We start from the raw sequence: 27,717 nt of genomic DNA, 5'->3' as shown, positions 1-27,717 counted from the left end.
CGCCCCCGGGGGGTGTCCCGGGCCGCTGGGCCCGCCCAGGTAACCCCATCCTCGGCCCGCCCCCGGCCCGCCCCCCCGGCCGCCCGCCCGCCTCCGCCGCCGCTGCCGCCGCCGCCGCCGCATCCCGGCTCTGGGGCGGCGCTGACAGTCTGGTCCGCGCCGGGCAGCGGGCGCAGCAGCGGGCAGGCGGCCGGCAGGCACGGAGGCAGAGCCCCGCCGCGCGCGCCCCGGCCCGCGCCCGGCGCCGCGCCCCAGCCCGCCCGCGGGCGCCCACCTGCCGCCCCGACGGGAGGCCCCCCGCGACCGCAGCCGCTGCCCCCGGCCGGGCGCCCGCGGCCGCACCATGAGTCCCCGCTCGTGCCTGCGTTCGCTGCGCCTCCTCGTCTTCGCCGTCTTCTCGGCCGCGGCGAGCAACTGGCTGTAAGTCGGGCCGGGGCCGGGCGGGGCGGGGCGGGGCAGGCCCTGGGGGCAGCGGCCGGTGCCAGGCGGCGCGGGGCAGCGGGCGCAGGGGCGCCCGGCAGGTGTCTCGGCCGCCGGACCGGAGGCTCGCTCGCTCTCTCTGCGGTGGCCGTCACTGCCCGAACCTCCTCTGAGGACTCCGGGTCCCCTCCTGCCGGGGTCCGGTCCGCACCCATAGGCGGCCCAGGGGCTCGAGAGCGCAAGGGGTGCAAGCGTGGGGCGGTGGCCCGGGAGGGGTGCTGGGCGCCCAGCACAGCCCGGCGGCACTGACAGGTCGCCAAGGAAGCCCATTGCAGGGAAGGGTTCCGGGACATAATAGCAGGTTAATCCGGAGAAGTCCGGGATCGAGCTCCCCGCGCCGAGCTGCGCCGCGCTGCGGGCTGCGCTGGAGGCGTGCAGGGACCTGTTTCTGCATGGGGGGCGGGAGCGGGGGATAGGAGGGAAGGGACGCCGAGCCTCCGAGAGACCGAGAGACCGCACTGGCGCTGGCCAGGCCTCGGCTTTCCCTGGGGCAGGAAGAAACTCCGTCTAGACCTTAAAGAGGGCGACAGCCCCCCACCTCCCTGCGTCTCTCCTAAGGAGGTCGGGGCGGTAACCGCTGGTGACCTGTCTGTTTCTCCTCAACTGGGTCTGTGCTCAGGGGCTTCCCGGGAAGGGGCAGAGGTTCGCTGGGAGGAGGCAGGCGAAAGCGGAGCAGGGGACAGGAGAGCTAAAGGGATGAGCTCCAGTGGGTGGGGGAACAGGGAGCAAGAGGACCCCTACATCCCCCTCGGTGACGGTGCCCCACGCCCCAGGCTTAACCCTGGCCCCAATCCCTCCTGCCCAGAGCTCTGCCGCCATCCGCTGTGGGCAGCCAGTGGGGAGCCAAGCTCCAATATTGATCTGAAAAGCATGGGGTGGGAAGGGGGATCGCCAACAGTGTAGCTGGGGTTTCCATGGAGACAGGGAGAGAGGAAAAAATTCTCTGTGCATCAAGACCAAAGAACAAATATCTCCCATGAAATTGCCCAGAGTGTCCAATGGCTGTTGCTATGAGGTCATTGTGGCCAGCCGGGGCCCTTCAGGCTGGAAGGGGTGTGTGTTCGTTGGGGTCAGAGCCACCCAGAGCTTGGGGGACAGAGGTGATGTGGAATTCTCCCAGCTGTTCTGAGAGCGAGTGACTCCGAGGCAGCCCGAAGTGGCTGCAGAGCTTTTGTTTTTCTTGGAGCCTTAATTTGATTAACACTTCAGGAGCGGTGGTAGAGCCTACAGAAACCAGGACACCTCCACCTCCTCCCACTGCCCCCTGCAGGCCACCCCCCTGAGTGGGCCCTGAGTCACAGAGCTGAGGAGGGGAGCTGGTTTGGACTTGGGGAGCCGGGGATCCCTGGAGCTGGCTGTTGCAAGCACGGGCTCAGAGCCGGGGTCTCCAAAACAGGGCTGAGCGTGAGGAGGACCAAGAGCTGAGTCTGCCCTGCCCAGCACCTGGAAAGCTGCAAAAACGCAGGGGAGAAAGTGGCAATCAAAATGTCCAAAGCAGGCCTTCGCAGGAAGATAGCGACATCCGCAGTGGAAAAGTCCTTCAGAAGCATGTGGTCTTTTGGCTCATTTTATGGAAGAGGAAACTGAGGCCCGGGGAGGGGAAGCTACTTGCCCAAAACTCAGAGCTGAGAACGGAACCCAGGTGTTCTGACTCCCAGGCAGTGACACGGTACCCCCTTCGCTAAACCATCCCAGAGTGGGGACCCACCTTTAGCCACGTCCAAGCCAGGAAGGCAGCCTCAGCTTCGGTCACGCAAACCATGGGGAATTCCAGCAGCTCCTTCTCTGCCTGCGCCGCAGGGGGTGGGTGAGGAGGGGCAGCCTGGAGGGAGAAGAGAGGTTGGCAAACCTGTTCTCTGCAACGGTGATGGTTCAGGTTGCCACGAAGCAAGTCTCTAGATGACCCAGCTCACTCCTGCTCCACTCCCGGCTTCCAGCCAAGGGTCTCTCTGCTCAACCTAAGGCAAGAGGAACAAGGGGCTTCCCAGGACCCCACAAACCAGAGAGGCTGTGATGGAGACTCCGGGCACTTGCCAAGGGTGGGTGTCCTATTTATCAACCTCCAGATGGCCAGGGACAAGCCAGCTCTGGGGGAAATAGATGTCACAGCCCGGCCTCCAAGGATCCTGGGGTCTAGGTAAGAGCAAGAGCAGCCATGGGCGGGACAGGGCGCATGCCCTGTCGGAGCAGAGGGAGTTGACAGTAAGCCGGAGCAGTCACAGAGGGGACTTGGCCCGGAGGTCGTAGAACCGAGACAGTAGCAATTATTATCACAACTCTCATTGTACTGTCTAAATCCTGACAACATTTAAATCCCATTCTGCAGATATAAGATTAGGAACCAGAGAGGTAATTGCCCAAAGTCTGACCCAGAAGCTGCCTCTGGAAGGAAAAGCTTTGAGCAGGCAGATGTCCACTCAGGTGTGACAGCTGGTGCTGTGTCTTCTCAAGCGTGAGGCGCGCCGGTGCCTGGCCCTAAGAGGACGGCTGGCAGCACTCGCCAAGGGGCAAGGCCCGGGTGCCACTCCCCTGCCACTACCTGGAGTTGGGCTCCAGTCCAGGGTGGGGCGGCTGGCCGGTTGCAAGAGACCAGTGCTGTCTGTTGTCTTAGAAGGGCGGGTGGCCTGGCAGGGAGGCCAGGTGTCCCGCTGCGTGCAGCTGTTACGCAGGACAGAGCCTGGAGCTGAGAGAGCAGCCTGAGGCTCGGGCAAGCCCAGGGACGCCGGAAGCTGTTGATTAGACTCTCATCTGGCACCAGGAGCCAGTTGACAGCTTGTGGCAGCTCCCTCCACTGAAGGAGGCTGGCTGGATGCAAATAGTCCCTCTGTGGAAGTCTGGACTCTGCCCTTGAGGGGGCTGCGCTGCCAGGACCTGGGCTAAGAAATGTGTCTGAATGTCCCCCCCAGCACTGAAACTGCCGGGAGCTGGGAGACCCGGGTTCCAGTCCCAGCTATACGTCACATGCTGGGTAGCCTTGGGTAGGCCTTCTCCTCCCTCTGGGCCACAGTCTTCAGCAGATTGTTCTGAGCTGCAGACGGAAGTACTGAGAAGAATTAGGGACTAGACAAGCTAAGGTTTCATTGTCGTGCATTTCCCAGAGAAAGACAACGGTGTGCTGAGCTGGGGCTCTAGCAGGAGCCGACTAGGCAAGGGACAGGAGCAGCCCATGCTACACTCAAAGGCAGGCCAGCAGAGTAGCTAAGGACTGGCTCTCTGGGACAGATAGCCCTGAGACCCATCCCAGCTTTGCTACTGCCCAGCTGAGTGACCTCAGACAGGGTACTTAACCTCTCTGAGCCTCAGGTTCCTCATCTGTAGAATGGTACCCACTGGTGCAAATGGCACGCAGTGGTGGTTGGGAGGAAAGAGTGAGCCCGTGGACGTAGCGTGCTGGCACAGTGCCAGGCACACTGCTGGAAGTGGGGGCTGTGGCAGCTGCTACAAGCAGGCACTGCTGTCTGTGAGACGTGGGGTCGTGTCCCTGTTTACAGCAATGATAGAGAGAACGGGCCTTCAGGCTGTTGCTCCCAAGTCCTGTTTATCCCAAACTGTCCTGCCCAGATCCTGTGATCTTACACAGGTAGGGACCTAGGCTGCCACCTCCCTGCTCACAAGAGCCCACAGAGACAGGAGAACCTAGCCCGGCTCACGGACCAATCCCGCTGGCCACAGGAGTTGCCGAAAGCACCTTTGGTGCGGTGGGGGAGGTGAAGGCGGCATCACGTGCCAAGCTGGCTCCAAGTCCCCACAGGTGTGTGTCTTCGGGCCAAGCTCCCGTGTGCCTGCTCGCCCAGCGGGGGTTTTAACTCCCTTGGTCGTGGGCGGAGTACGGCCTGGCACTCACAACTCTCTGGGGCAGGGGTGGGGCAAGGCCAGCCCAGATGTGCAGTGCTAGCCCCACAGGTAAAGATGTGGCCCAACTCGCCCCCCTGGTCCCCAGCTTAAAAGGATCACTCCCTCCCCTCTAAATAGTTAACACCTATCTCCCTAGAGCTCCTCCCAGGGCTCTGGGCAGTGAGTTACAATCACTAGCACACTCACAGCACTTTACAGTTGACACCAGGACTTCTCAACCTCTCTGTGCCATTCACGTTTGGGGCTGGATAATCCTTTGTTATGGGCCTTTCCTGTGCATTGTAGGATATTTAGCAGCATCCCTGACCTCTACCTACTAAATGCCAGTAGCATCCCCCACCAGGTGACAGCCAAAAATGTCTGCAGACATTGCCACATGTCCCCTGGAGGGCAAAATCATCCCCTACTCCCACTGAGAATCAATGGCTTACAAAGATCTTTCACACCCGTTATCCTGCTTGAACCACACAACCCCACAGCCACCACCTTTGGGAAGAGAGGAGTGTATATACTTCCAGACCCACTTCAGAGGCCCAGAGGTACAGGGACTTCCCCAAGGTCATTCTGCAAGTCAGAAGCAGGACTTGAACTTGAATTGCTGTCACATGTCCAAATCTCATGATTTTCATCCTGTGCCCATAGAGCCATTTCACACTATGTATCACTGTAGTCTAGCCGAGTGATTGCTTTACTGCTTCTACAAAGTTATAAACACCTGGAGGCCGAGGCTGTGGCATGAGCACCTCCAAATGTCCTCATAGTGCTGGCATCTGCCTGCTGTGTAGCAGGTGCTCAGTCAATCTCTGATGGATGAATGAAAGACAGGTTTGTTCACTCCAGAGGGTTCTAAGTTGTCAAAGGGCAGCCCATCTTCAAAGACCTGGAGCAGGAGGGAGGCCCCGCTCCACCGCCCTGAGGCGCAGGTGACACTAAAAGGTGCAGCAGTGGCTGGCAGGAAGTGTGGCTGTCACCCACAGATCTGCTGCTCTGCCCCTCCTCAGCTAGCACAGAGCCTCAGAGCCGGGCTGGGCATTTCTCACCACCCCAGCGCCCCCCGCTGCGCCCCGGGACCAGGCTCTGCCTGAGGGGTTTGCCCAGGCAGCAGTCACGACCCAGCTGTCTGCTATGGTTTGACTTTCTTCCCTCAACCCTGGATTAGGAATTGAGCAACTCAGCAAGCATCTGACAAGACAGTGCTCCCCAAACCTGTTGAAACTCGCCCAACTCCAGCCCTGTGGGTGCACTTGGAAAGCCGAGTTTGCACCAAGCCTCTTCCTCCCTCTGGGAAGAGGGGCTTGGGCTGAGCCAACAGGGCACAGATTGGCCAGGGAGCTCGGGGCGGGGGTGGCAGCCACCTGCCATGGCCCCTCCAGTCACCCCTCCGCTGCAGCCGGCTTGCAAGAGCTGCCGCCGGTCCGCTGGGCGAGCCCAGCTGGAAGGCAGAGCCGCAGCCCCGTGCTTGCTCTCCACATTTCCACAGGGGCTGCCAGGTTTTATCTCTTGAGTCCTGAACTGCATCTTCTGCGATTCAGCCCAACTCGGGAAGGCTCGCTCCCTGCGGTGACCCCACCAGCTCCCCGGCCCCCATCCAAGCCCCTCCCTGCCGCCCCATCTCCTGGCAAACTGAAACCAAACTGTTTTAAAAGTTCCCTGCCAAGTCAGAACCCCCGCAGCAGAGGGACCCGGTCTGAGAAGGCAGCGGCAGGGAGGTGGGTGGAAGGAGGGAGGGATGGGTCCCCAGAGGAAAGGAGCCTCCAGACAGCTCACATGGCTCTTTGGGGAGGCCTGTTAGGACAGCAGGGACTCGAGGGGCCTCTTTCCTGTGGCGGCTCTGAATGGTCCCTCCAGACCCTGCTTCTCCGTTCACACTCAAGCCCTATCATCCCAGAAACTCTTCCCCCAGGGGCTGGAGACAGCAGAGTATCCCTCCTGAGTCAGGGACGCCCCGCTGTCCTGGCACCCTGGGCTACCGGACATCAGAGTGAGGGGGCTTCTCAGGGATTATCAGCTTCAACCCCCTCCCTGGGACACTGAGCCTCCACGCAGGGGAGTGGCTGGGCTGCCCCATGTGAACATGCCGAGGTCTTACCACACTTAGGGCAACACGGCACACGGTGGTAGAACTGAACTCCCTCCCAGGTCTCCTGACTGTCCTCCCAGAACCTTCCCTGCAGCCGATGAAAGCAGCCCTGCCGGCCTGTGCCGCTGGCCAGTCCTTCTCTGCTGGGGGCATGAGCAAGGAGCAAGGGAGGAACCAAGGTTTCCCCACCTGTCCCCGCTGGGGTTCGGCTGGGGGTTCAGCCACGGGCTTTCCAGGATCGGGCCTCTGGAAGGGATCTGCCAGGGCCGAGGAACTCACTGGAAACCTGGAACCGCAGAGCCTCACTCCAGGAAGCCAGCGCTGGCTCCGGACAGCCCGGCTGGGGTTTCAGCATCGCTCCCAGCTCCCCACCCCCAGGTTCCCTCGGCTGAGCTGGGAGGAAGGTTCAACGGTTCAGTGGCCACGGGATAGGAAAGGCTCTCTGGGGACAAGGATCGGGTGGATCTTTGCAAAGGAAAAGCTCTCTGCTGGCAAATTAGGGGGCAAGGTGAGGTCAGGAGGTGCCTTAAATTGGACACCCACTCAATCCCCACGACTGCACCTGCCTCAGGGAGAGGAGAGTTCTCATCTCCTGGCACAGCGCTGGGGGCATGCAAGCTCAGGTCCGAGGTGGCCCTGAGTCGGCCACCAGCTTCCTGCGGACAAATGCAGAGAGATGGGAAATGGGAGTGGGGGCTCCCAAACAGGAGTGGGGGTTCCCAAACAGAAACTCTCAGGAGTGAAATGTAGGAGGCTGGGGCACAGGATATGGGAAGCAATGGAAACTGGGAAACGAAAAGGCAGAAAATGGGAGTGCTGAGGCTTCTGGGGACAGGGGTAAAGGGGCTGGGGGTCCCAGGAGACAGGAAGGGGAGAAAGAGAACCCCAAGGAGCAGGAGTGGGGGTGTGGGCTCCAGAGGAGGCCACTGTTTCTCCCCAACTGGAGAAATGCACTTAGATTCAAGAGAACTTGACCTGGGCACTGGGAGCCCGAGGACCATGCTAAGCCTGGGAAGAAGGAGGGTGAAGGCAGCACCCCCACCCCAAACACCTGGCAGGGCCAGGACCCACCGTGATGTCTCCAACGCCAGCCCCTCCTCACCTGCTGCCCCTCCAGGGGGTTCAGGCCAGGGACAGCAACACCTGCCATGGCTCTGACAGCTACAGAGACCACAGGCCCCGACACCATCCAGGCAGCCACATAGCCACGGAGACATCCTCTCCCCAGCACCCCTTACTCCTGAAAGCAGCCCAGACACCCTCACTGCAGTTCAGAAAAGACATGGGGCTCTAGAAAGACCATCCAGGGAAGAATCGGGCCATCTCCTTAGGTCTTTGGAGCCTCACCAACCAGTCCCAGGCTTAGGAGACAGAATGACCCGGTTTCAAATCCCGACCACCCTACAGGCTGCATGACCTCAAAGACATACCTCTCTGAGCCTCAGTTTCCTTATCTGTGAAATGGAGGGGGAAATACCTGCACAGCCAACCCTGTGTTGTTGCGATAAGGACATATTGAGTCATGTGACTACTGCTTGAATGGCACAAGCAACTGGGGATGATAGGGTCCCCTGCTGCTGGTCAGCTACCATCCCACACATGGTTTCCAAGTCCCCGGGCACACCTGAGCTTGTCCTGCACGCCACTGTCCCTGCTGTTCTCACCGCAGCGTCCCCAGCTCTTGATCTCCCGGCAGTAGCACCCCCTCCGCCCCGCCCCCCACACCCCAGCCCTCACAGCGCGCGACTGACAGGCCGGAATCACCAGGAAACTCCTTCTCTAGCTCCGCAAACTGTCTAGAGAGTGTCACACACCCGCAGTCAGGACAGCCGCGGGAGCTACCCGCTGATCCCGACAGGAGGATGTCCCAGCCCTCCAGTGTGCTCAGCTGTCAGAAGGGCTGGGGTCTGTGGTCTCAGAGGGCTGGGAGGGCCACGCAAAAGCAAAACAGGCGAAGGGAGCCCAGCGCTGGTCCGGTCCAGGGTCCAGCAGAGGGTGAAGCTCAAGGGACTGCAGAGCAGCCTTGAGAAGAAGGTGGTGATGACAACAATGATGGCAAACGTCTTAATAATGATGTGACATAGTAATTCTGCAACACGAAGAGCATCTGCCGTGTGCACAGTTGATTCACATAATCCTCCCTAGGTGAGAACTGCTGGTCTCCCCATTTCATAGATGAACACACTGAGGCTCAAAGGCGTCCACTTACTTGCTTCAAGTAACACAGAGGTGGGATTCCGACGCAGTCTGCCGGTGTCCCCAGTCCCTGCCATGCCCAAAGGACAAGGGTCTCTGGGGTGGGAGCTCAGTGGTGGAGAGGAAAGCAGGACACTAAGACTGTGGTTACAGACACATTCAAAGACCTGAAAACCAGTGGAGGCGTGGTAAGGATCTTGGGGGACAGGTACCCCGCCCGCCAACCCCATCCCCGTAAGGACACAGTCCTGGAGGGGCTTGTGGTCACTTTTCTTCCCCCCGCCCGTCTCCCAGGGCAGCTCTCCATCCAGCAGACGCTCCGCTTCCTTCCGGCTCCCGCCCGCCCACTTGGCCTCCTTCCTCCCTGGTATCGCAGGCACGACCGCTCCTAAGGAGGCTCTAAATGTGGCCCGGGCAGGCAGGGAGGCCACAGGGAGGGGGCAGAGAGGCCTGGGCTGGCGTCCCAGCCCCCACCTGGACACCCGCGGGGCCAGGACCCACGACACTGATCTGCCTGGCCTCCCAAACGCTCCAGCTATTTCCCGTCCCCTGTCCTCCTGGCGCGCAGAGCAGGAGCCGAGAGGAGTGGCAGAGGTGCGGGTTTTCCTCTAGGAATTTGTATATTTTTTTAAAAAAGCAAGCAAACCTGGGAAAGCTTGGGACAAGCCCAGCTAATTTTAGTTTCTAATGAAAACAGCAGGTGGCTGAGAGGATCTGATCTCCCTGGCAGGGCCAGGGCCCTCCGGCCTTGCGGGCTGCAGGCACGGGCCGGGCTCGGGGAGGGCCTCCTGGGAGGAGCCTGCGGGACCTGCAGGCCCCGTTTGAGACGAGCAGGGCACGAGCTGGCTGGCAGCGGCAGCAGGGGCTGGTGGGGAAACTCGATCGATGGCATGGCCATGGCTAGAGTCCTGGGCGGCCGGGACAGCAGGTGGCAAATCGCTAAGTCTGTGCTCAGCAGTGGCAGGAAGAAGCCTAAACTGGGGCAGTGCAGCCAGGACAGGAGAAGCAGCAGGATGGTCGAGGCCATCCACTGGCCGGGCCCTGCCCGCCCGTCATGGCCTGGCTCTCTGTCGCCCCCAGAAATGGCTTGTGCAATTGACATTTGAGCCTGGCCCAGCCCGAGGGCCAGCGAGTAGCACCCGAGTCTCTGGAGGGAAAGTTGAGCCACGCTACAGCGCTGGGGGCAATTCCTAACCGGGGAATCGCCTGAGGGGGCGTCCAGGACTGGTCTCATCCCAGCAGGTCTCCAGGCCCTTGGCAGAGCAAACGACAGGGCAGCCCCCACTTCCCTCCCTCACCCCGGCCTCCCTGCCCTGAGCACGGTGCGAGGGGGACCTCAGCAGGACAGCCCTCCATCCAGGCCGGGAGCATTTACTGAACACCTCCACATCCTGCCTGTGCGAGGCACCGAGGAGGCCCAGGGTAGTGTCAACCCCTGCCCTGCAACAGGGCAGGTCCACAGCCGAGTTCGGGGGAAGAGAGCTGAGACGCAGGGCTGGGCTGCACTGCCGCTCGCCACTCGCTAGCTGTGGGACCTCAGGCATGCCACCCCACTTCTGCAGGCCTCAGCCTGCTCATCTGCGAAGTGGCCAGGCACAGCCTGGGTACCAGGACAGGCAAGCCTCGACCGTGCGGGCAAGGGCCTGCGATGCCTGCGTCCCTAGCTCTCCCCGGCCCTGACACCCAGCCCTCCCTGGGCAAGCCCCCGGGGTCTGGGGGAGCAGGGGTGTGGGTGGGGCTGGGCCGAGTGTGCACGGAAGGGGACAGCTGTCGTGCCAGATGAAGGCAGGGGCGGGGGGTGGGCACTGGTGCCAGCGGAAGAGGTTGCTCAGCTCCTTCCTGGAAGCTGGCCCAGTGACTCACGGCCACGGCCGCCCAGCAGCTCACCCTAAGCCCCTGCGACTGTCATTCAGCCTGGCTCCCCCCGCTCTGCTCTGAGCCTAGGGCGGGGGCAGGCGGCTCTCCTGGTCCTTCTTGCTCCTTGTTCAATGGCAGGGGCTCCATCCATCAGCCTGGCCACCCCCACCCCCAGTGGAAGGGAGACCCCAACTCTGACAGTAGGGAAGGCCATACAGACCCTCCAGTTTGTTGCACCCATGAAGACGCAGGCCCAAGGCCACAGTGGGTGGGGGGTTCAGCCAGGCCCCCCATCCCGCTCCCACTGCCTGGAGGTCCCCTGAACGCCCCCCTGCACCAGAGGACAGGGCCCACACAGCCAGACCGGGCCCCTTGGCCAGATGCAGAGGAGTAGATGTGGAGTTGGGGACGGGCCAGCCCTGTGCCTCACGTCCCATAGGGAATAGGGTCCCCCTCCCCTGAGAGGCCAAGCCCAGGTCTGCGCAGGAAAGGATCCAACATTCATTGCAACCCCTTGCCCCCCACTGAGGGACACCTGTGGCCTCCTGAATGTGGCCCTGGCCCACGGCCAGTAGCCTGGCTCTTGGCGCCCCCTGCAGGCCAAGAGCGACAGGTGGGGCTGGCTCCCTAGGCAACCCCTTCCCAGGGGGGCCGAGGAGCCGGGTGGGCACCCTCCCCCTCTAGGCGCAGCCTCCCTGCCCCTCAGCCACCTCCCACCCTTGTCTCCGCCCCAAGAGGCCCAGACTCAGGGGCAGGACACTGCCAGTCTCAGTGCATCCCTGGACAGGACCTGGCGGGGAGGAAAGAGAGGGAAGGGAGGCCCCCGGGAGAAAAGGAGCACGGGTGGCAGGGGGAGCAGGTTGGAGGGTCTCAGCCTGAGCCCCCCACTTGCCCACCCGTGCCCTCAGGGAAGGGAGAGGTCCCCACAGTTACCTAGCACTGGGACGTGCCCAGCCGAGAGCCAGATGCATCCCCACATCGAATCACATGGGTTCCTCACAGCCGCCCCCTGGCGTGGGGACCATCGTCCCACTTACAGATGGGGAAGGCCAGCTCAGGCGCCCCCGCTGGGGAAAGGGACCGTCCCTGGGACTGACGGGGCTGCTGCCATGGTGAGGAGGGCAGCGGCCCAGAGTCACAGTACCCCCCGGGCTAGAAGGAAACATCTCCAGTCTCTCCCGCCACTGCCAGCCTGGCGTCGCAGCTGCGCCCGGGAGTGTTAAAAACTCCGATGCCCACCAAGCCCCGCCTGGAGTGGGGCCAGGCGCCTTTGCTTTCAACAAACCCCACCGGCGTTTCCAGCGCACAGCAAGATTTGAGAACCACCGCTCTGGCCCTCCCCGTGCCCCACACAGGGAACTGCTGCTCGCACACCCACACCGACAGGGCTGGGGAGGCAGGCGGCCGCCCTCGCGCCCCGGCCAGCACCCTCGGGCTGAACGAACCCAGCGCCCGGAAGCTTCTGCCCATGGCGTCAACTCTAGTCCTTGAGCCTCACAAATATTGTCTCTACCAAAGGCTGTGAAGTCAGGCAAGACCAGGTTCAAATCCTACTCCAACTCCCTGGCCCTGTGGTCTTGCACACAAGGCAAATTACTTAACCAGCCTGTGCCTCAGTTTCCTCTTCTTTAAAATGGGGGTTCATTGGCTTGCTGAAGAATTAAATGCAATAATGTACTTAACCCAGTCCTAAGTTCCATAAAAGTTAATTATTCTTATTATCTTTGTCATAAAAATTTCCCATATGTTAATAGGACTTTCTGTGTACTTTTCGATTTGGTCACCATCACTCATTTCTTCATTCAGCAAACAAATGGTGACTTCCTGCCCCCCTGGCTCAGGCCCCTGTCAAACTGTCCTTCACACAGAGCCCTTCGCCTCTGAACTGAGTGCCTCGACTCAGAACCAGCCGTACCCTCCCCGCGTTACAGATGAGGAAACCAAGGCCCAAAGAGTGTGGCCTTCCCCGTTTCCTTCCTCAGATGAGAAATTTGTGCAGCTTCCCTTAGGAGGTGCGGCAGCTGCTTCCCCTCGCCCCCCCCCCAGCCCCTGCCCTTGGAGGCCCCAGTGTGCCGAGCAGGCCCTGCGGGAGGCCTGGTGGCTGCAGAGCCCAGAGCAGCAGGGTGCTTGCTCCCTTTGTCCAGAGCCCGGACCTGTGTGGCTGGGGCTGAAGGTGGGGCCAGGGCCGGAGCTTCCTCCGGGGCCTCAGTGTGCTCACCTGTAAAACAAGGGTCTGGACTGGACCACCTGTCGGGGAGCAGTCCTTTAGTGTGACTCTCTGCACTCTGCAGCTCCCCCAAGAACCTGGAACCCCAGGCAGCCCCGCCCAGGAGGTGACCGGATGCAGCTCCCACTGCCAGACCGGAAACGGAGGCTTCCAGAGCCAGCACCAAGCTCCCCTCCCGGCCAGGCTAGGCACACTGGCCCTGGCCAGGGATGTTGGTGCAAGGTGGGGCGGGCGAGGGGCAGCGGCTAGGAGCACAAGCCTCTGGGTCATCCAGACCTGGCTCCAATCCAGGCCTGCCCTTAAGACCTGGGTGCCCTTGAGCCAGTCACTTCGCCTCTCTCAACAGTACCTGGCACTTAGTAGGTGCCCAGTGAATGTGAGTTCCCCTCCCTTGAGAGGGGAGCACCTTTCCCCAGCTCTGCTCCCACCCCATGAGCACTTTGCCGTCTTGCTCCAGCCTCCCTTACTCCTGGCCTGGGTCCCAGAGCATCTGTCCTTAGATGGGACAGAGCCTGCCGGGGCCCTCGAATGCCGCCAAGGGTGACAGGCAGGAGGAAGGCCACGGATTTGGAGGAGTTTGCAGTTTGGCTCTGGCACTTGCTATCTGTGTCACCTTGGGCATGCCCTCTCCTGGCCTTCGTTTTGGAATCCACAGAATGGGCGTAACGATGATCCCCTCATGGATCTGGACTGAGGATGCAGCAGGACAGAGTGCAGCCACAGCGCGGGGCACTCAGGAGGCGATGGGTGACAGTGGCGCTCTCCTGTGCTCCACTGAAGTGGAAACGCCTACCGCCCCTCTCCCACGGGCGCCTGGGCCCAGAGCCCCTGCACGTAATTCCCGCATTTAGTTCGTGGCCCCAACAATAACCTTGTGGCGGGCGACCTCTTCAGGGTGTGCAAACACCAGGGGCAGAGGGGAGCAAGTGATGCACCCCACCCCCGCCACCACCCATGTCCTGACCATCCCGTCCTCGTCATCCCACCCCCAAAGTGCCACAGCAATGACGCTGGTCTCCACCTGCTGGTCCTAGGGTGTGGCTGGCAGTGAGGAGTCCCGGAGGTGGACTGAGGTCCCTGGGGCTCCTGCCCGGGGGAGGTGTTGGGGGTTGGGAGAGAGACCCTGGGCAGACAGCAGGCCCAGCCTCCCAGCCTCCCCCTCCTCAGCTGAGAGCAGTCGGGGCCCACAGCCAGGTCCAGGCCGTGTCCGGGCACAGGCACTGGTGCAGGGGCCACCGGGGCAGGCAGGGAGCCCCTAGGGGCTCTGCCAGCTCCCCTCCCACTGCCGCTGCCTGCTTCGCCTGACCGGAGACGGGGGCTTTCTGTGGAAGACTGTCCTTCCATGCCCTTGTCCCCCAGAACAGGTGAGGAGGGCTAACGCTGGCTCCAGACGGCATCCAGGACCAGGCGCCGGGACAAGTCGGCTCCCAGAGGCCCGGCCGGGCCAGGGCGGGCTGGGCTCTGCATCGCGTCCCCCCTCTCCCCAGGTACCTGGCCAAGCTGTCATCGGTGGGGAGCATCTCGGAGGAGGAGACGTGCGAGAAGCTCAAGGGCCTGATCCAGAGGCAGGTGCAGATGTGCAAGCGGAACCTGGAGGTCATGGACTCCGTGCGCCGCGGCGCCCAGCTGGCCATCGAGGAGTGCCAGTACCAGTTCCGGAACCGGCGCTGGAACTGCTCCACGCTCGACTCCCTGCCCGTCTTCGGCAAAGTGGTGACGCAAGGTGAGGGACAGGCCTGCGGGGGCTGCGCGGGGAGGGCCCGTCCCAGGGAAATAAGATGCTCGTGCGTGGCCGCACTGCTCTGAGTGATTTCTGAGGCAGAGACAGCACAGGGCCACGCGAGGGCACAGAGAGCGCGGAGTGCCGGAGACGCCGGGCCGGGATGGGGGACAGAGGCCGGGACAGGCAGGACGAGGGTCTGGGAGGGGGAGGCTGCTCTGTGCTCGTGCAGCACTTGAAAGCGTGCACCGTCGTCCCTGCGGGTCCCACGGGAGTGTGAGCAGGAGCCACCATCCTCCTCTGACGAAGGAAGAAACTGAGGCGTGGGCAGGGGCAGGGCTGAGTTGCCCAAGGCTCCTCAGAGGGAGAGAAGTAGAGGCAGGATTTGGGCCTGCGGCTCCAGACCCCAGCCTACTGCTCCTTCCACCCTAGCACTCAGCCTCGCACCTGAGCCCCTCTCGCTCCCGTGCACACCTGGCCAGCCACACGGAGCACCGACGGCGCGGCCAGCCCCGAGATTCAGGGAGGAACAGCATCCAGCTCCTGCCCTCTTGGGCTCAGTGTCCAGTGGGGAGACAGACAAGTAAACAACCACGGCACAGCAGGAGTGGTGGCTTGCACACCTGTGGCTCTAACTCTGGGCCAGACACTGTGTTGAGATTTTAAGTAACAACTCATCCGGCCCCTTGAGATGGGCCTCTATACTGCAAATGACAAAACTGAGGCACAGAGAGGTTAGGTACCTTGCCCAAGGTCACAGAACTAGAAAGTGGCAGAGCCAGGACTTGCACCCAAGCAATCCTGACCTTACCCACAAGGAGGAAACGCCGTGACAGAGGGGACAGGGGAGTCTGGGGGAGCACAGGTGGCCACCTCCCTGGCCAGTGCTAGTGAAGGCTTTCCCGAGGAGGCAGGCTTCCACTGAGACGGGGACACGAGAAGGCATTAAGCCAAAGGAAGGTGGCCCAGGGCACAGAGAGTGTTCTGTAGAGCCGGAAGGCTCCTCCAGAGGTCACCAGCCAAGCCCCTGCCCTCAGGGAAGTGCTCTAAACCAGCTGCCTCCGTTTCTGCTTTCTGAGCATAAAACTGACACTTCTGAGCCACCAAGAGTCGGCAGGGCCCTTTGACTTGATCAGGCAGCAGGAAGGGGTTGCCAGGGCCAACCTTTGTCTTGGCACCTATGGTCCTGGACGGCCAGGGCTGCTGGGCTTGTGGCAAACCATTTGGATATTGTTGGAAACCAACTGTGATAGAAATTTGGAAGCCATTCTCCTGGGAGCTGGCGGGGGCCAAAAAGGCACGGCCACACTTGGCATTGCTGAACATGGCTGCTCTAGAAGAGCAGCCGAGGCTCGGTGTGCAGCCTGGCAGGGAGGCTCTCCCAGGATGATGGTGCCACTGCCAGCGGCCGCCTGGCTGCTGGGGCCCCGGGGCCAGCCTCAAACGGCACACAGGGGGTGTTTGGAGAGTATATTTGGGCTGGATTGGTGGATGGACCAGCGAGGTTTCACATGCCAGGCCTGTCTCTCACACACACAGCCTGCCTTTGTGAGTGCTATTTCCCCTACCCCAAACCTGCAAGCCCCTTCTCGAGGGCTCAGCAGTCCCTTCCTCCAGGAAGCCTTCCCAGCTCTTCCCTCTGAGCTCTAAATCGCTTTGTTCTTGATGGAGTGGGTGGGGTTCCTTTGTTTTGCCAATTTTTGTTGTTTTTTGTTTGTTTGTTTTTTGAGACAGAGTCTCACTCTGTTGCCCCAGCTAGAGTGCCATGGCGTCAGCCTAATTTACAGCAACCTCAAACGCCTGGGCTCAAGCGATCCTCCTGCCTCAGCCTCTTGAGCAGCTGGGACTACAGGCATGTGCCACCATGCCTAGCTATTTTTTTCTATATATTTTTAGTTGGCCAATTACTTTCTTTCTATTTTTAGTAGAGATAGGGTCTCGCTCTTGGGCTCAGGTTGGTTTTGAACTCCCCAACCTTGAGCGATCCACCCGCCTCGGCCTCCAGAATGCTAGGATTGCAGGCGTGAGCCACCGTGCCCAGCCCCAATTTTCGTTTTAATATAATTTCAAACTTACAGAAAAGTTACAAAAGTAGTACAAGAAACTCCTACATCCTCTTTACGAGTTCACCAACAGTTTCCATTTCCAACCATTTGCCTTATTATTTATTCTCTATTTATGCAAAGATCTAGAAATACAGTTTTGTCGAAGTTTTGTCGACACAGTTTTGTCGAAGCCATTTGTGTTCACACTGCTGCTGTCACACCTTTTAGACTGAAATGTGACGTCGCCCCCACCCCACTCCCCCGTCACTAAGTCCTGAGCTCTTCGAAGGCAAGAGTGAGGGCTCATTTACCTGTTTCCCGGCACATGGCGAAGCTGCGTGGACGAGACCATCAGCCGATGCCAGCTAATGACAGAAAGCAGGTCGGGGCGAGGACTCAAAAGAGGCAGTGCCGGCCTGAGGCCAGCATAGGTCCTCTGGACCCGCCGAGAAGCACCTTTGTCACCTGGGGGGCAGCAGCCAAGGAGGTAACTAGCCCTGGCTGAGCAGGCTCTGGGGGGCATCACACGGTGGGTTGAAGAGGCAGATGGGGGCGCGTGGGGCAAGCATGACTTTGGTCAAGTGACCTCACACCTCTGAGCTTTGGTGTCCTCACCTGCCAATGACACAGCACTGCTGCTTACCTGCTGGGTTGTCACGAAGATCCGGTGACTTAACATGTGGGAAGCACTTCGTGTAGGCCCCACCTGAGAAGGGCACCCACTGTCACCAGCCACTGTCATCTGCCGCAGCCTGTGCAGGCTCTCAGGATTGGGGGGCTGGGGACACGGCTCAGGCGTGGAGCAGGACAGAGCTAACAGGTCCCACCCAGGGTCCAGGCCGCTCTAAGAGAAGGAAGGAGCCCCATTTGCTGGGGTCCTGTGGTGTGCCGTCTTGCGTAAGATCGTCCTCATGCCAACGCTGTGAGCCGCAGTGCCGTCCTGCAGGCCGCAGCCGAGCGAGGAGGCTCAGCAAGCAGAGGGCGCCGCACCGCCATCCTGGTTTGCATGCTCTTGGCCGCGAGACCGGGGCAAGGCCCTGCCATCTCGGTGTGCTTCGTCCTGTAACATGGGGACAATGCCAGGACCAGCCTCCCAGGACTCCAAGGATCAGGGAGACAATGCCTCTAGAAGGGCTAAGCGGCCCACAGGGCTCGGGCGGGGCGTCGCCCCAGGCCACCCCAGCTGCTGGCGTCCAAAGGCAAGACGGGCGGTGAAGCGATGATGAACAACGAGGCCAGTGTGTCATTTAGGGCCACACTGTGTGCTCTAGGCCGGGAATCTACCAGGAATTTGGTAACAGTGGCGTCCAGGCAGCTGGGATGCGGGAGGTGGCACTTCCAGGCTGAGCCGGTGTTCACGGCGAGACTCGCGACCGCCTCTGTATGTTTGAGTTGCTGCTTCCTCCTGGGGCCTAGAACAGCACCTACACCCGTGGGCGGCGATAACTATGTGGGGGACAGGGAGGCCAGGCGGGGCGAAGCTGTGCCAGCCGGGCAGGCTGGCCTGAGCAGCGTGGGGAGGTAGGGGCGGCGGTAAAACCCTCCCGCTCCCTTCCGCCTGCAGACAACACCGCTTCCTCCCGACTGTGCGCCTCCTTCGGAGACCTGAGCGAGCCCCTGCCCCAGAGAGGGGACTTGATGAGCCCGGAGGCCCCGTGCTGCCGGGTCGGGAGGCCGTGTGGTACACTGGCCACGTGGCGCTGTAGCAAAGCGAGGGTTCAAACCCAGGCCTGTCTGTCGCCCCCAACGTGTCTAAACCGCCCAGGCGCCTTACTGACTGACTGAGGCACCAGGCTGCACTTAGGAAGTGAATGCTCTTCAGTCCCGGGCGGCGCCTCACTAAAACCCCTGCTCCCACCTTTATCCCCAGTATGGCCATCACAGTGACCCAAGGAGGGGGAGAACATTCTTCCTCCTGGGTTGCCTCTCTGGCCAGCCTTTTTTTTTTTTTTTTTTGAGTCAGGGTCTCACTCTGTTGCCCCAGCTAGAGTGCCATGGCGTCAGCCTAGCTCACAGCAAACTCCTGGGCTCAAGCGATCCTTCTGCCTCAGCCTCCTTGACTAGCTGGGACTACAGGCATGAGCCACCATGCCCAGCTAATTTTTTCCATATATTTTTAGTTGGCCAATTAATTTCTGTCTATTTTTAATAGAGACAAGGGTCTCGCCCTTGCTCAGGCCGGTTTTGAACTCCTGACCTTGAGCAATCTGCCCACCTCGGCCTCCCAGAGTGCTAGGATTACAGGCGTGAGCCACCACCCGGCTTCTGGCCAGCCTGTTGATGCCATCAGATAAGTTACGGGAAATCTGAGCAGGAGGGGACCTCACAGACACTTTCAGACTGGGAGTTTCTGGAGGCTGCAGGGGCCAAACGCAAGAGCGCCTGGAGTCCTGGGCAGGTCACGATGGTGGGAGGGGCCGTGGAGAGGCGTAGGGTCTGGGCTGCCGGGTAGCATTACTACCCCCATGTTAGAGTTGGGGACACAAGACTCGGACAGGAAGGTCACTCCACTAGTGAGAATCTAACACAAGCTTGTCTGGCTCCAAAGTCTTTACTCCTTCCTACATTGTCTCTTAAATCCAAAGAGCTTCCTGCAGGTGGTTTCAAGAAAAGGTGGGCGTTTGCAGATCCAGGGAGAGTAAAGGAAACTGAAAAGGCAGCTGGGGAAGGGAGAGGGATGTAGGATGAGGGAAGGATGTAGGATGTAGGATGAGGGAAGCTGTAGGATGAGGGAAGGTTTTCTGGGGAGACGGTGCCTGTCTGCCCCACCTCCACCAGGACACCCTGACCCCGGTGCTCACCGTCCCCCATTAAAAACCCACAGAGGCCAAGCGCAGTGGCTCGTGCCTATAATCCCAGCACATTGGAAGACTGAGGCAGGAAGATCACTTGAGGCCAGGAGTTCAAGACCAGCCTGGGCAACATAGCAAGACCTCATCTCTACAAAAATTTTTAAAAAATTAGCTGAGTATGATAGCATGAACCTGTAGTCCCAGCTACTGTGGAGGCTAAGGCAGAAAGAGCATTTGAGCCCAGGAGTTTGAGACTAGCCTGGGCAACACAATAAGATCCCATCTATAAAAATAATAAGAAAATTAGCCAGGCGTGGTGGTGCACACCTGTAGTCCCAGCTATTTGGGAGGCTGAGGCAGGAGGATCACTTGAGCCCAGCAGTTTGAGGTTGCTGTGAGCTGTGATGGTGCCACTGCACTCTCTAGCCTGGGCAACAGAGTAAGACCTTGTCTCTTAAAGAAAAGAGAAAGAAAGAAAGAACTGGGCTTGTGATATTTGGGGTAGACCTAAGGATGCCCTTCTACGCTCATCATGGGAGGTGGGAGTTCACCTGCGTCACCTGCCTGTGTGTGCCCAGGGCTCACGGACTCTGTGAGACAGGAAGGTGTCCAGGCTGAGAGCTCTGGGGCCAGACCGCCTGAGTTCAACCTCTGGCTCCAGCACCTCCTGGCCGGGTGTTGTTGGATAAGTTGCTTCACCACTCAGTGCCTCAGTGGCCTCATCTGTCAAAGGAGGATTAAAAGTATCTACCTCATAGAGTTATTGTGACAGGTATATAAAGGAATGCATGTAAAGTGCTCAGGCAGTGCCCAGCCTGTAGTAAGCTCTCTGCAAGCTTTAGCTCTTGTTATTATTATCTTCCTTCCAGAATCTCTTCCTTCAGGCCTGCTTCCAAGCTGAGAAAACCAATGTCCTGCTCCCCTGAGGGCAGAGGGACCTGGAGTCTTGGTGGATGGATGTCCCCAGGGAGCCCTGCACCCAAGGGACCCCCAGTACACAGTGGGGATCAGCCTGGAGCTGGGGTTGGGCTAGAGCCCAGGGCAGCAGAGGAGGAGGGACCACACCGGCCCAAGCCGCCACCAGTCCCATCTGCCCTATCTCCTGCTTTGACTTCCCTTCCCCCTGGGTCTTTGGGGCAAAGATTTGTGCTGGTTCAGGCCTGGAAATACCAGAAATACCAGAAACTGAAGTCGTCTCTCTTTGGGCGGCCACAGCATAAAACCAACCAACATGATCCTGCTATTAACCTCGATTAACTTGGATAAGATTCCATCTCAGGCTGTCGAGGCTCCATTGCTCCAGCCAAGGCCCCCGACGCTGGCCCAGAGTGGCCAAGCTGGGCAGTGAGTGGGCAGTGGGCAGTGGAGAGTGGGTGGGGGGCGGTGTCCCCGGCTCAAAGGCCGAACCAGCACAGGGCGTCCCGAGTGGTCGGGACCGAGCCGCCTTCCACCCCAGTGCTGGGCTTCTGCTGCCTCTGTCCGCAGACACGGGCACACAGGAGGTGATTGTTTCCATCTGACCACGGTGCCTGCTCCCCGGGGCCGCCGAGAGCACAGGCCTGGGTGTCGCGGAGGTAATTGCCAGCCACGGGCCCAAAGCCTGCCCCCTCCTCTCCTGCGGACACAGACCATCCGGCGAGAGACAGAAGGACAGTCACAGCACACAGAGGCCCTCACAGGGCCGGGAGAGGAGCAGGGCCTGCTGTCTGGTCGCACACCCAACCAGTGCAGCACTCTGCTCACACACACCCCCCACCCCCAGAAAGAGTCCACAACAGCTACACCCCGAGGCTGAGTTCCTAGCAGGATAAAAACATCCATTCAGGCAGGGGACGGGGCCTGAGGCCGCACCAAAACAGAGACGGCCTGGGCAGAGGTGGACAGGCCTGTGCTTAAGGCCTGGTTGTCGCTTCCTGGCTGGAGACTGGGATCAGATCCCTTCCCCTCTGAACTTGCACTTCGTGAAAGGGGACAGAGAAAGCCCCAGCTTCTGCAGAATAGGCGACCCCAATCAGCCACAGCAGGGGTTAAGTAGTGGGAGCTGCTGTTACTCTTAATGTCTAAAAGGAAAGAAGACGTTTTTAAAAACAGGCCCAGCCTGCGAGGAAGGGCCGGGCAGGATCGTGAGGTGGGGACCCCTCAGAGCCCAGTGGCGGGCGGGGAACGGGCCCAGAGAGACCAGCCCCGGTGTGCAGCCCAGCTCTGCGGCCTCGGCCAGTTCACCTCTTCAAGCCTGTGGGTCGTCCATAGCATGCGGTGACTGTCACTAGCTTCCGGAGAGGGTGTGAGAACAGTACCCCACAGGCGCTGACCCAGAGTACTGCCTCAACCATGTCCTGTGTGACCTCGGACAAGCCGCCTAACCTCTCTGTGAAATGGGGACAACAACAGCACGGGCCCCAGGCGGCGGCTGTGAGGCTGAAACAATCAGTGCGTGAGCCGAGCGTAAGAGCACCGGGTGTAGAGGAAGTGGCTTGAGCTCCTGGCACACGATTGCCCCCTCTCGCTCCCCCCGTGGCCCCCAGCACAGGGCCAGGGGCCCTCCTCCTACAGAGGAGGTGCGGGGAGGAGCCCGGGACCCAGCCCTGCCCTCCCTCTGCCTCCCACAGGGACTCGGGAGGCGGCCTTCGTGTACGCCATCTCTTCGGCAGGTGTGGCCTTCGCGGTGACGCGGGCGTGCAGCAGCGGGGAGCTGGACAAGTGCGGCTGTGACCGGACAGTACACGGGGTCAGCCCGCAGGGTAGGTGCGGGTGGGGTCAGAGGGGGAGGGCAGGGCTGGGGCCCTGGCCCTCACTCACCCGCGGCCCCTGTGCGCACCGCGCCCCAGGCTTCCAGTGGTCGGGATGCTCGGACAACATCGCCTACGGCGTGGCCTTCTCGCAGTCGTTTGTGGACGTGCGGGAGAGAAGCAAGGGCGCCTCGTCCAGCCGCGCCCTCATGAACCTCCACAACAACGAGGCCGGCAGAAAGGTAGTGTACCCCTGCCACCGTGCGGGAGGGCCGGCACGGCAGGGCCCCGCCACACAGCCACTTGGACGTTATTTGTTCAGGCTCTCACCAGCACCAGGCACCTTCTGTAGGTGCAGGACAGGCTGGGGGGGCTCCAGTGTGCACGGCCCCAGACATACCCTGTCACACACACACGCCCCAAACGAGCAGCAGAGCTAGGGTTTGAACTCTTTTGTGTCACCACTGAGCTCGTGTGCCTATGACTCCACCTGCCTACTCCCGAGGTTCCTGCCGTGTCAGTGCAGCGTCCTCCCCCACACCACCTGTCACTGTTTCACAGGACGCTGCCCCTAGTGTCTTTCCTCCAACAACTCTGAGTGCCCCAAGCGCAGGGACAGTATCTTGTTCATCTGTCCCCAACACTGCTCACCAGCCCAGCATGGCAGCATACAGTAGGTGCTTAATGCAGAGGAAGCACGCGGGACATCTGAGTCTGCAGCTGTCAGCCCCAGGGCCCTGATCCCGTGGCCCGGCCATGCTCCCCGCCGGCTGCCACGCCCCTCCCAGCTGCCCCACCGCCCCTCACGGCCCCTCTCCGCTGCCCCCACAGGCCATCCTGACGCACATGCGGGTGGAGTGCAAGTGCCACGGGGTGTCAGGCTCCTGCGAGGTGAAGACGTGCTGGCGAGCGGTGCCGCCCTTCCGCCAGGTGGGTCACGCACTGAAGGAGAAGTTCGACGGCGCCACCGAGGTGGAGCCGCGCCGCGTGGGCTCCTCCAGGGCGCTGGTGCCGCGCAACGCACAGTTCAAGCCACACACGGATGAGGACCTGGTGTACTTGGAGCCCAGCCCAGACTTCTGCGAGCAGGACATGCGCAGCGGCGTGCTGGGCACGAGGGGCCGCACGTGCAACAAGACGTCCAAGGCCATCGACGGCTGCGAGCTGCTGTGCTGCGGCCGCGGCTTCCACACGGCGCAGGTGGAGCTGGCGGAGCGCTGCAGCTGCAAGTTCCACTGGTGCTGCTTCGTCAAGTGCCGCCAGTGCCAGCGGCTCGTGGAGCTGCACACGTGCCGGTGACTGCCGCCCCGTCCCGCGCCGGCAACCGCCTCGCGGCCCGGGGAAGGCCGATAATTTAAACATTCTCCCACCACCTACCCCAAGAGATACTGGTTGTATTTTTTGTTTTGGTTTGGTTTTTGGGTCCTCATGTTATTTATTGCCAAAACCAGGCAGGCGACCCCAAGGGCACCAACTGGGGCCTCCCCGAAGCCTGGGCCTTGGTGGCCGCCGCTGACCAAAGGGACCTGGCTCATGCCTCTGGCTGTCCATGTGTGACTGCCACTGACCACTCAGATGTTATCTGTGTCCGCTTTTCTACTGGCAGACTTAGGTGGGTAATGGGGAGTATTGGAGGTGGCCCTATGGCAGGGAAAATAGGTGCCCTCTTGATGGAAGTCACACCCCCTGGAAAAAAGAGCTCACTCACACCTCCCCAGCACACACACACACACACACACACACACACACACACACGTGTGCACTCCTGGCAGCTTGGGCCTGGTAGCCTTGTCTCTCAAACCCCGTGGAAAGGGATGAGCAGATACCAGGTCAAGGGCAAAGGGCTGACCTCAGCCCTCACAGGGGCAGCTAGGTGTTCAATCTCCGCAGGCCCTTCCAAGCAGGAAGGGCAGGCAAGGTGGGGGCAAGAGAGGGCTACAGTCCCACCGCAGAGTCCAGCCTGGCCCGGCCTGCCCCTGCGGAGTAGGAAACGTGCCCACTCCCCAGTCCCTCCTAGGCAGGAGTGTGGCCGCCATCCTGGCCCAGAGACCCTGGCGGGGCCTTTGCAGTCACAGCCCTGTGTGGCTGACCTCCTCACAGTGCTGTTCCTATGTGAAACTGAAACTGAAAATCACACAGACGCACAGGGAGGAAAGGGCTGTGCAATGAAGTCCTCTCCCATTATCTTACTTAATAAGACAAATTATTGAGCAAATATTAATACTATGTTCTAGGCCCTGTATGGGCCATCTCACTTGATGGTCTCAGCAGTCTTGGGATGCAAACAAAACAGGTCCGCTTGTGTCCATTCTGTGGCAGACAGGGCAATGCTCACGAGGCCCCACAGCGAGCTGGAAGGGGAGGCAGAGCAAGAAGGGCCCTCCAGCCAAGGTTCCTGCTTGGCTCTTGTCCCCAAAGGCACAGAAACTGTAGGTCTCCTGGGTCTGAGCCTTGGGGAGGGGATTCCGGCTGGAGGAAAAGGGGCAGGGAAGCAGCAGGAACCGGACACCCTGGGCTGGGCGGAGCCCATGTGCTCCTGAGGAAACACGCTCTGAGGGAAGAAGTGACAGGCTGGACAGCTGACTAGTGCAGTCTCAGTAGCTTGGGTGCCCCCACCCCCAGGATCTCCAGGTCTGAGGTCCCAGGTACCATAGGTATTGCAACAGATTTCCCAAGAGACAGCACCAGCAACCTGGTCCTGGCCCTATGCAACAGCCAGACCATCAGAAACACAGCGCAGACCTATGAGCAGGACACACACACACAGCAAGACCGAGGCCCTGACCCAACTGCTTCTCAGCTGGGCTCCCAACCACCAAAGGAACTTGTCAGCCCAGTTTCCAGGCCGCACTCACACTGGAGCTCTAAGTTCCAGGTTTGAGGTCTTGAGCTTTGGGATCCCCATTGGGGTTCCCAGATACCAAACTCTTGGCTTCTGGGTTCAGTGCCTGAATTCAAAACCCCAGACCCAGAATCTGGGCTCTAGCCTCCAGAAACTCTCCTCCAGGCCTTGTGGCTCATGCCTCCCGGGGCTGGCTCCCTCAAGGAGGGAGGGTCAACACCCATGGCCCTCCGCCGACATCTCTGCTCAGTGTCCATCCAAGGAGGAGGCCAAAACCAAGTGAGATGCTGGAGCCACATTCAAATGCGGGGCTAATCTTGGGGCAGGCCAGCTCTGATGTGGATGAAAGCTGAGCCGACCTAGTGTCACCACAGCTGCCCTGCTGCGCCCACTGCTCCTCTGACAGGCTTTGTTCAGCTGTCCACTCGGCCCAGAGAAAATACTATCCCTCACTAGCAGAGGCCAGACCCAGACAAAGGGAGCAGTGAGGATCCCTCCCCTCCAGAGACGGAGCTGAGCCACTCTCCCGTCCAGGGGACAGTGGGGCCAGGTGGCATGCTGGTATGACGGGCACTGCCCCAGGGGGAAGTGAGGTCTGTGGCATTCACAGGCTTCACCTTCTCCCTGCCAGGGAGTTCCTCAAAGCCAACCTTCCTGAGGTTCTGAGGCTGTGACCCAGGTGAATCAGACCAGATCCTAGGACCCACTGCCCAGCCTATCACCGCCAGTGCCACAAAGGCCAAAGGAATCCACAGCCATAGGAAAAAGGAGCTTCCTTGGACATTCCCAGCTCCAAACTGTCCCAAATAAAAGGCCTGACATGGCCCACCCACTCTTGGTCCCACACAGCCTGGGAACTAGCCAGACAGTCCACATCCTGCCCAAACTGCTCTCCACTAGTCTTGTCCCAGTGCACAGGTGATGTCCTCTGAGGCCTAGGGCTGGCCACACCCCAGCTTTGGACGCTGCTACCCCACTCTGCCACCCCCACCTCACCCTCCAGTTTTTATACTAGGCTCTTGGCCATTGTGACATCCCCATGCCATAGTCTGATACACGATAAAATGATTATTTCTTTATCTTGCAATTGTGGCAGTGACTTTTTTTATGGAATAGGGAGAAGAGAGACTTGGAGAAGGGCATGAGGAAAGCAGATAAATGGAAGCAAATTCTAGATATGGGGACGCCCTTTGCCTTGTTTCTTCTGAATAGCTAGTGTGAGGGCCACCAGGACCCACAGGCTTGCCGTCCGAAGTGTCGGCACTAACACACAAAGGCGATCTCGCATCTCGCTGGGCCACGGCCAGCTGCTTCAACTTCGGCTTGAATGAGCCGATTGGATCTTTCACAAGTGTTGATTGGAGCAGAGGGTCTGGGGAAGCCGGCGCTGGTACAGGAGGTGGGGGACGATGGAGAAGAACGTAATTCCTATCCAGGGACATAGGAATCCAAGGCCTGTAGAGCTAAAGTCCAGGATTAGAAAGAACCCAGTCCGAATAAGGAGGCTTGGATGGAAAATTTCATTTAACACAAGTCCAAAGCCACAGTCGAGGGAGCGCCTTGCTGATGGGGAGACCCAGGGTGGCTTCTCAGGAACCTGCATTCTAGCTGAGTGAAGTCCTCATTCTTCCCAAAAGGGACCATGGCCTGTGCCCCACCCCTAATGCAGCAAATCCACACCAGTCTGGCTGCTCTGTGCTTGGCTTTCCAAAAGTTTAGTAGGGTAATGGGTTGAAGGAAAGCGCTTTCAGGACAGCAGGGGTTCACACGGATTTGTGAAGAATTGGGGCAGGAAGATGACAGACAAAGGGAGGGCACGAAGTCTAGAGTAAGGGTGGCTAGAAAAAGACACCTCATTCTCAAATCAGGGTCAAAGGCAGAGAGAGGGGAACTGGTGACACAGAGAGCACAAGATGGCACAGCAAAGAAGTAGCAGTGTCTATGACCAACCATCTTCTAGAACTAGGAAAGTCTCAGGCTTTGAAACCAGACAGAACTGGGTTTGAATCCCAGTGCTGCTGATTCTTCACTAGATGAAACTTAGATAACTCATTGTCCTCCCAGGCCTCATTTCATCTGGAAAATGGGGCTGCTCCCCCCACCAACACACACATTCAGTGGGGCTAAATAAGACTAGAAGCCACTTCCTGGGAACACTAGATAACAAACAAATGACAACTCTCACTGTCAATGTAATTATTCCTTCTTCAGGAACATAGGAGGCAGTTAAAGAAGTTATAAGACGAAGGGAGCTGAAAGGGAAGATGAAACAGGAAAACAGAGACCATGTGGAACAGGTTTGGGGCTGAGGCTGGCACCCCAAAGCTTTGGTGCCATCACAGAGCTCAGAAGCAGGCAGATCTCCACCCAAGGTAGAGAGCACCAAGCAGGACAGCAGCAGGGAATCCCAGGGGCCAGGACACCCGGGCAGCAGCCAGCAAGGCTATGGCAAAGCTGCCCCAGCACCAGTGTGAGGGCTGAACTGAGGTCCCAGTGTGGGGGAGAAGCAGAGCGAGACCGGGGAACAGGGCCAAGGAGGGCACAGGCAGGAGTGCCAGGGCTGTAGGAAGGGCCTGTGGTGGGCCCCCAGAGCTCTGCATATGGGGACAGAGGGCAGGCTTTCAGGCTCCCGGGCTGGGTCAGCTCACAGAGTGTGTCTAGGCTCCATCCTTGGTAGCTACCCTCAGAGCTCAGGCCTAAAGGTCTCTCAAAGAGTTGTGACAATGCGGTGATTAAGTAAACCTCTTTCTCAGCCTCCTCCTGAGAACAAGCAGTCCACAGGAAGTCTGGGGAGCATCACAGGCAGGGTTTAAGGCCCACCATGGGCCAAGCAAGGGCCAGAGAACGCAGGCAAACAGGGTGTAAGTGAAGTCCAGGGCACTAAGCAACTGAGT

At 60.0% G+C, this 27,717-nt stretch overlaps 1 protein-coding gene across 1 annotated transcript; it reads left to right on the top strand.

The window, feature by feature from the left end:
- Positions 1–228: 228 nt before the first annotated feature.
- Positions 229–27,717, top strand: WNT4 (Wnt family member 4). Its single transcript, XM_012768680.3, has 5 exons — positions 229–420; positions 14,183–14,418; positions 21,862–21,993; positions 22,081–22,223; positions 22,813–27,717. The coding sequence occupies exons 1-5, from the start codon at positions 344–346 to the stop codon at positions 23,278–23,280; spliced, it is 1,056 nt and encodes a 351-aa protein (XP_012624134.1). The 5' UTR covers positions 229–343; the 3' UTR covers positions 23,281–27,717.

This window comes from Microcebus murinus, chromosome 2, assembly GCF_040939455.1.
Source record: "Microcebus murinus isolate Inina chromosome 2, M.murinus_Inina_mat1.0, whole genome shotgun sequence".
Taxonomy (NCBI): domain Eukaryota; kingdom Metazoa; phylum Chordata; class Mammalia; order Primates; family Cheirogaleidae; genus Microcebus; species Microcebus murinus.
Note: the sequence above shows the minus strand (reverse complement) of the source record. Positions and strands in the feature narration are given on the sequence as shown.

What these genes read in the sequence shown, in the direction of transcription:
- WNT4 (XM_012768680.3), top strand. Translation starts at nt 344, where the DNA reads ATGAGTCCCCGCTCGTGCCTGCGTTCGCTGCGCCTCCTCGTCTTCGCC. An exon ending in ACACGGGGTCAGCCCGCAGG is followed by an intron (nt 21,994 to 22,080) that starts GTAGGTGCGGGT and finishes ACCGCGCCCCAG; the next exon opens with GCTTCCAGTGGTCGGGATGC. An exon ending in ACAACGAGGCCGGCAGAAAG is followed by an intron (nt 22,224 to 22,812) that starts GTAGTGTACCCC and finishes CTGCCCCCACAG; the next exon opens with GCCATCCTGACGCACATGCG.